This window comes from Hypomesus nipponensis, chromosome 23 (assembly GCF_054491055.1).
Source record: "Hypomesus nipponensis isolate SF chromosome 23, ASM5449105v1, whole genome shotgun sequence".
NCBI classification, from domain to species: Eukaryota; Metazoa; Chordata; class Actinopteri; order Osmeriformes; family Osmeridae; genus Hypomesus; species Hypomesus nipponensis.
The window spans coordinates 2546605-2555000 of NC_140383.1; the positions used below are offsets into that span (position 1 = coordinate 2546605).

The window sequence follows — 8396 nt, forward strand, 5'->3', positions numbered from 1 at the left end:
GGTCAAAGCCAACTGTATCATTACTAGAGGACTACTGAAACGTTTCACCACACCACTAAAAGCGATCCCCTTTGAGCTATTTGCTATGAACACAAACCTGCACAAATCTATAATTATTACTTTGAGATAACTTTAAAAATCCCAAAAGTGAGCCCCCTGTCTGAACACGGTCAGTCTGTAACAGGAGACGCCCAGTGGGAAAGTGCATGATTCACCAACGGCGACTTTCAGCCATAAAAGTCCCTTCAGTCCGTTACAAGTTGGATATCCCCTCTGGAACCATTATCTAACACTTCAAATATAAGAGCTATAAATACACAGGAGCCGTGAAAGAAGCAGGGGGAACATATCGTAGAACTTTCAACCGGCCAGAGGTACTTTAGTGAGCTGTGTCAATGGAGAGTCATGCCTTTGTGTGTGTGTGTCAAGATGAAAGTTTGGCAAAGCGGTGCTTACTGCATACACAGAGATGTAAGAGCTTGGTACAACACACACACACACGCACACAGTTCACAGGCCTGCCATGTGCCACCACTGAGACCACACTCATTACCATGACAACAGATGTGATGGGACGGCAAAGGAGGAGACGGTGGAGGGTGTGGCCACACACACACACAGTACACACACACACACAGTACACACACACACACACACACAGTACACACACACACACACACAGTACACACACACACACAGTACACAGTACACACACACACACACACACAGTAATCAAAAACACCCCAACATGTGGTCAAAAGCCTCGGAGACTTGATACACCCAAGAGTTACTGAGAGACTGAGAAGAGAGAGGGAGGGAGAGAGAGAGAGAGAGAGAGAGAGAGAGAGAGAGAGAGAGAGAGAGAGAGAGAGAGAGAGAGAGAGAGAGAGAGAGAGAGAGAGAGAGAGAGAGAGAGAGAGAGAGAGAGAGAGGGAGAGAGAGAGAGAGAGAGAGAGAGAGAGAGAGAGAGAGAGAGAGAGAGAGAGAGAGAGAGAGAGAGAGAGAGAGAGAGAGAGAGAGAGAGAGAGAGAGAGAGAGAGAGAGAGAGAGAGAGAGAGAAAGAGGAGGGAGAGAGAGAGAGAGAGAGAGAGAGAGAGAGAGAGAGAGAGAGAGAGAGAGAGAGAGAAGAGGAGGGAGAGAGAGAGAGAGGGAGAGAGAGAGAGAGAGAGAGATAGAGAAATGATAGGGGCACACACATTTTTCAACATCAGAGACTCTGGCAGATCGCAGCCTCCAACTGGCTGATTATTTGAGGAGGAGTGACCTACCACGGCTGAGCATGCCTCCATCATCTGGCCTAGGGGGCGTGTCGCTATCGACGGACAGGCCCTGTGTGAGGAGGGGGCGGAGACAGGGCGGGGGCGAGCAAGGTAGCGAGGGTGGGGCTATAGTACAGAGGGAGGGGCGAAGGGCCAAGGGGAGGGGCAGTTGTGCAAAGGGGAGGGGCCAGGTCCATTCCAAAACACCCACCACAAGACACCAAAGACAGTTCCGGAAATGACGACAAAACGAGTCGTTGAAGGAGACAGGAATGAAATATTGAGGTCAGAAGTAGTTTGCAGGCAGAGCCAGTGCGAAGGCAGATTGGATTACATAAAGGGGGTGAGGAGTGTGTGAAAAGTCATGCGACAATCGATGATACGAGAGAGAAAAGGAGCGATAAAACAGAGAGACGTGCGGAACGAACCGAGGCAAGACGCAGAGGAGGAGCGGAGGAAAAACAACACAAAAAAAACATTAAAAATTAAACAAAACAATAATCAATATTAGTGGCATTTCATAAAACAGATTTCATGTCATGCTGTTAATGTTAGCAGTTCAAGCTACATTACACACGCTAGCAATTAGCCTAGATACGATTAGCTGGATGGATGCTAGCGCTAATGTCAAGTAGCATGGATGGAAGCTCACTTTAGGTTACTGCAAGCACAGGGAACACAAAGAGATGATCTTGGGGCTAAATTCACCCAATGTTGGTAGTGTCTGCACTGCAGAGTCTTTGTGGTGATCTCTACAACAGAGCCCTCCAGCTGCTGTTGGAGCCTGTGTTGGTGTTTTTGAGGAAACATTTCAGATGACTGTGAAGGTGGGATGTTGGCTTGTCTTGGAAATGGAAGCTTTGGATTTGGGGTTTTTGGTGAGTAGCAAAGCAGCCTGTCATTGTGTCACCCCTCCCCAACCTCCCCCTACCCCACTCCACACCTCCCCTCCCCCACACCTCCCCTCCCCCACCCCTCACCTGAGCGGGGCTTCAGTCCGAAGGGAGGGCTGGGGAAGGCGTGGCTGCTGCCTGGAGGCCGGTCCTCTGCCTGGTCGAGCATGAGCAGACACGGTGCATGTTAAACATCCTGTCAGCCTGGGTGTGTGAGAACACATCAGAGCACACACACACACACACACACACACAATGACATCTGACACACACACACGCACGGGGACACACACACACACGCAATGACATCTGACACACACACACACGGACACACACACAATGACATCTGACACACACACACACACAGGACTAGGCCTGTAACGACCAGTATTAAACATCCAAGCGTATGTGTGTGTTTCTCCTGAAGCTGTGCACTGGAGTTGACCCCTCAGCAGGAGGAAATAGAGCAGAAGTCATAGAAAGTCAACCGCAGGTCTGTGATTGATCAGTAGTGGTCTGTTTACAGGCCTGAGGTCTGGCATGGTCAATACGCTGATGTAAATACGCTGGCCTGCAGACTGTGCGCCCAGTTCCCAACGGTGGGTCTCATACAGCAATACAAATAAGCTGTGAATCTAATTGGCTGTTTGGTCTGGGTGAGGTCACTGTTGCCATGACTGTGGCAACAGTCTCATATGGGAAGCTTTGTGGAGATGGGTTTTTTTCTCTGAGTGGTCAAAGTTGGCCGTGTGCCCTGTCCCCAATAGCCAGCTGTGGTCCGAGTGTGTGTGTGTGTTCTGGTGTCCCAAAGCATTGTTAGAGTCTAGAACATCGCAGCTAACAATGCTGTCTTATTCCTGTTCCAAAGACTACTCTAACTGTTCTGCCATGGCAGATTTCTGAAAACACAGTTACTTCCCTATTTCTGGACTTTCAATTAAATACAAGTGCTCAAAATGTGGGTTTTAAACTTTAAATTAGCCCGTGTGCAAAATTAACCAATCCCATTTGTATTTTTAATTTTTTTGTTAAGAACCAATCCGTATAACGGATAACCGTTACCGCGACGACTCAAGTCGCGTGTCTGTCTCGAGACGTTTAAAGGCCTTTTCAGACCGAGTCTCTAAATCGAGACTCGAAAACACAAACCACAGCGGCATGTTACACAGGCCAACACACACCTCACAGTAGAGAAACACACACCTGCACTGACACATACACTACAGCACAAACAACAAACCTCTTCAGCTTAAACAACTGAGTGACACACAGGTCAAAGAGTTTGGGTTGGCTAGGCAACTGGTTTCTATGGATATTGTAAAGATGAACACACTATAAGTCACTTCATGCCCTTAGCCAAATTTTAAAACACGCTACTGCAGACTAAACAGTAAAGTAAGAATGGTTGCAGGTAAAAAAAAAAATCAAAATATTTTATAATAATAAAAGAAAATCTTCTACAGAAAATGTTTGCTTTAACATGAGGCATGAAGTGACCACAATACTACCACATTCTACATGAGGGACTTACTATAGAGGGGAATGATGGAGTGGGATTGGCTGGGAAGCCTGAGGGGGAAGGGGTGTGGCCACCCCTGGCTTGTTCCCAAGGTTACCTGGGTTGCCAGGGTTACCTGTGTTGCCGGGGTTACCTGGGCTGACACATGTCTCTGATACTGCTGGCATGCTTGCCGGGCCTCAACCCTTGCTCTCTCTAGAATGAACTCCCTCTTCTTCTGGAACTCAAAACCTCCATCAGGATAGTCCTTCTAGAACATACGAGCCATAGGATCGCAGTGCTTAGTACTCTATGGTGTGCTGTCAGTCTCTGACCTCCCTGTTTCAGGTCCTCTAGCTCTGCACGCTTGGCTGCTTGCTCTCCCTGATTGGTGTTTTGCATGGCTCGAGGAACTGCCGATGCAGCATTGTTCAGAGCACATTGTGAATCAAGCTAGCTACTGTGTAATGAATCAAGGCTAGCTAGCGCATAATGTGCTGTAACCTACACTAGGCTCCAAAATAAAAGCCTCTGTTTAAACGAGGCGAGACAAGAATGAAAGTTCCAAAATAAAAGCCTCTGTTTAAACGAGGCGAGACAAGAGTGATGCAACTCAATCAAACACACAGCACAAGGATATTGTTTACACATTATTAAGAAGCACCTCTATCTTATCTGACTGTAAACCCAACAACATTTTTACCATATTTTTTTTATCATTTTCATAATTTAAAATTGTACTACAGTATGTCTCAAATATCCTCAAAAAACGTTGCTGCTGATTAAGTCCTAAAGGACATTCATTGAACACTCACACACACTACCAGACAAATACATCAAATGATCCTACCCTGAGGAGCTACATTCATAGTCATAGCAGATGTAAAAACAGACTGTGTACTGTGTGTCTGAGGACATTTCACCTTGGGTGTGGTAGATCCTTCATCACTGTCCTGGCCACTGCAGAGAGAAAGAGAGGAGAGAGAGAAGGAGATACGGTAAGGAGGGAGAGATTGCCGAGAGAGAGATAGCAAGAAGGAAGGATGCACACACACACATAAACACCACTCATGTGAACACACGCACACACACACACACACACACATGCTTACTTGAGGGATTCTTCCACCAGGACCATCTCCACAGGATAGAGCTGCACTCCAGACAATTCCAAATCCTCTGACTCCATATTCACTCTGGAACACACACACACACACACACACACACACACACACACACACACACAGACACAGAGTGAGACTACAGTTTATACTGTAAGCATACATACCTTCTCATAACATGATTCACTAGTTCAGTATCAGATCAGCAATGTTAGGAGTCGTGGGTCTGTGTGTGGGTGGGTGGGAGGAGTGTCCATGAGGTGGGGTTATATACGTGGCGTGGGAATGTTAATGAGCCATCTGGAAGGTGTCTGAATGTACTCGTTGGTGTCAGAGCTGTGAAGCATGTCTAGGTGACATCACAGCTCTTAGTATAACCTTGAGTGCTAACGTACTGTAAAATGAATCCTTCTTGTTTGCTCTTTGACTAAGGATGAACATGAGCACCAAGCTTGCCTACCTGCTGGGGTCTTGTAGTAGCTCGACAGCCTCCTTCAACTGGTTGATCATGTCAATGTGGAGTTCAGTACCCCCCTTGACCTTTGACCTGCAACAACAGCATGGAGCAACAAGGAACAGGAAGTGAGTCATGTTGTTTATGCACAGTAACAACACTGCATGAGGGAGCAATCCACCATCATGTGTTAAACACACAGTGTAGAACAGCTCCAGGACACAGGCAATGTTCCATTACAGGAGGTTCAGGCACATGGCCACACAGTAACAGTGAAGACAAGCACGCTAGGATGAAAGACAGACAGGGAGTGGGTGATGGGAGGGTGGACAGGAAGATGAAGGGAAGATCTGAAACAATGGTGGATGGATGAATGGAGAGATGGAGGGATAAAGAGATGAGGGATGGAGAGATGGAGGGATAAAGAGATGAGGGATGGAGGGATGGAGAGATGGAGGGATAAAGAGATGAGGGATGGAGGGATGGAGGGATAAAGAGATGAGGGATGGAGGGATGGAGGGATGGAGAGATGAGGGATGGAGAGATGAGGGATGGAGGGATGAGGGATGGAGGGATGGAGAGATGGAGGGATGGAGGGATGGAGAGATGAGGGATGGAGGGATGGAGAGATGGAGAGATGAGGGATGGAGGGATGGAGAGATGGAGGGATGGAGGGATGGAGAGATGGAGGGATGGAGAGATGAGGGATGGAGAGATGAGGGATGGAGGGATGGAGAGATGGAGGGATGGAGGGATGGAGAGATGGAGGGATGGAGAGATGGAGGGATGGAGGGATGGAGAGATGGAGGGATGGAGAGATGAGGGATGGAGAGATGGAGGGATGGAGAGATGAGGGATGGAGGGATGGAGAGATGGAGGGATGGAGGGATGGAGAGATGAGGGAAGGAGGGATGGAGAGATGGAGGGATGGAGAGATGGAGAGATGAGGAATGGAGGGATGGAGGGATAAAGAGATGAGGGATGGAGGGATGGAGGGATGGAGAGATGGAGAGATGAGGAATGGAGGGATGGAGGGATAAAGAGATGAGGGATGGAGGGATGGAGAGATGGAGGGATGGAGAGATGAGGAATGGAGGGATGGAGGGATAAAGAGATGAGGGATGGAGGGATGGAGGGATGGAGAGATGAGGGATGGAGAGATGAGGGATGGAGGGATGGAGAGATGAGGGAAGGAGGGATGGAGAGATGGAGGGATGGAGAGATGAGGGATGGAGGGATGGAGAGATGAGGGATGGAGGGATGGAGAGATGGAGGGATGGAGAGATGGAGAGATGGAGAGATGAGGGATGGAGAGATGAGGGATGGAGGGATGGAGAGATGAGGGATGGAGGGATGGAGAGATGAGGGAAGGAGGGATGGAGAGATGGAGGGATGGAGAGATGAGGGATGGAGGGATGGAGAGATGAGGGATGGAGGGATGGAGAGATGGAGGGATGGAGAGATGGAGAGATGAGGGATGGAGGGATGGAGAGATGAGGGATGGAGGGATGGAGAGATGGAGGGTTACCCTGTGTGTTCTGAGGTCCAGTGTGTGTCTTCCTCTATCCTCAGTGGCTCGTCGTAGTCTGCAGTTGTCCGTCCCTGGAACACACACACACACATCAGCCCCAGCTGCAGAAGGGTCACATGATCCACAAGCCAGCAACAAGCCAGCCCCTCTCCCTCACCACCACCACACACACACACGCACATCTCCCTAACCGGGTCTACAGAGAATGTCTGTACAAGGCTGTCAGTGTGACACCACTTCCTTTCACCCTCATCCCTCCCTTCCTGCTCTCCTGCTGTCTATTCTATTCTATTCTATTCTATTTTATTCTACCCTCCCTCCCTCCCTCCCTCCCTCCCTCCCTCCCTCCCTCCCTCCCTCCCTCCCTCCCTCCCTCCCTCCCTCCCTCCCTCCCTCCCTCCCTCCCTCCCTCCCTCCCTCCCTCCCTCCCTCCCTCCCTCCCTCCCTCCCTCCCCAGGACTGCTGACACCAGGTGTCAGATATGACTCTGCTGGCCCAGCGTGGGGCCAGTGCAGAGCCTGTCTCTCTGTCACACACACACGGACCTCCAGGGGAGAAGCACAACAACGCCACAACAGAGGGGAAGTTACAGAGAGAGAGAGAGAGACAGAGAGAGAGAGACAGAGAGAGAGAGAGATAGATAGAGAGAATCAATGCGCACAGCGCATTGATTCACTCAGCCCCTTCTTGCCCTGCTCGCATTTGTTGGTTTGTAAAACAATTATAGGATGTAAAAAATCAAGGTTCTGAAACTCAATACAGTACATCCAGTAGTTTACCAGTCTGACCAGGAGTAAGATGTTAAAGACATAGTTCAAGTTGGTAACTGGTTGTTCTCTTGTAATTAGATGGTTGAGTGTGTGAGAGCCCAAAGTGCAAACTGTACTTTCAAGAACCACAGCAAAGGCTGGACTGTTAGAATCGACTGACGCCTCAAGCAACGCAGTTCGATAAAGACACTTAGGCAGCATTGTTAGCTAAATCTGATGTTTCGAACAAAGGGGGATGCCAATCGACCCACACCAGAGCACTTTGTTGAGGGCTTCTTTTACAATTGTGGAATTAATTTGGAGGAATTTTAGTGAGGGGGAGAGAGAGAACCAGTGAGAGAGAGAGAGAGAGAGAGAGAGAGAGAGAGAGAGAGAGAGAGAGAGAGTTTGAGGGGTGAAATAGAGAGAGATAGGAAGACAGAGAGAGAAAGAGAGAGAGTTTGAGGGGTGAAATAGAGAGAGATAGGAAGACAGAGAGAGAGAGAGAGAGAGAGAGAGAGGGATAGAGAGAGAGAGAGAGAGAGAGAGAGAGGGAGGGGGAGAGAGAGAGAGAGAGAGAGAGAGAGAGAGAGAGAGAGAGAGAGAGAGAGAGAGAGAGAGAGAGACAGACAGACAGAGAAAGAGAGAGAGAAGCAGCCTTGCCTTGATGTAGCTGGTGAAGCGAGTGCTGAGAGCTGAGTTTCTGTAGGCGAACTGATCCTTCAGGGCCTCCGTAGGGCTCTCCTCGATCAGACGCACCGAGTCGGAGTCTACTGGGAGAGGTGAAAGGTCACACAGTCAATACTTGCTCGGAGATACATGACATGGGCCTGTCTCGATACTTATCAACAGTCTCCTCTCCTAGTCTCCTTTTTATGAACCCACCGTAGC

At 49.0% G+C, this 8396-nt stretch overlaps 1 protein-coding gene across 7 annotated transcripts in view; it reads right to left on the reverse strand.

Moving 5' to 3' along the window:
• Nucleotides 1-8396, reverse strand: part of lrch1 (leucine-rich repeats and calponin homology (CH) domain containing 1) — a 50651-nt gene that overhangs the window by 12082 nt on the left and 30173 nt on the right. For 2 of the 7 annotated variants that reach the window (XM_084688796.1, XM_084688792.1), the window contains exons 9-16: nt 8169-8278; nt 6754-6827; nt 5232-5318; nt 4763-4846; nt 4574-4610; nt 3805-3921; nt 2240-2309; nt 1269-1385 (exon numbers count right to left, since the gene is read on the reverse strand). In XM_084688796.1, coding sequence (XP_084544922.1) covers nt 1269-1385; nt 2240-2309; nt 3805-3921; nt 4574-4610; nt 4763-4846; nt 5232-5318; nt 6754-6827; nt 8169-8278 — 696 coding nt within the window. The remainder of the gene's footprint in view (nt 1-1268; nt 1386-2239; nt 2310-3804; nt 3922-4573; nt 4611-4762; nt 4847-5231; nt 5319-6753; nt 6828-8168; nt 8279-8396) is intronic. The other 5 variants (XM_084688798.1, XM_084688795.1, XM_084688793.1 and 2 more) reach the window with 4 other exon arrangements.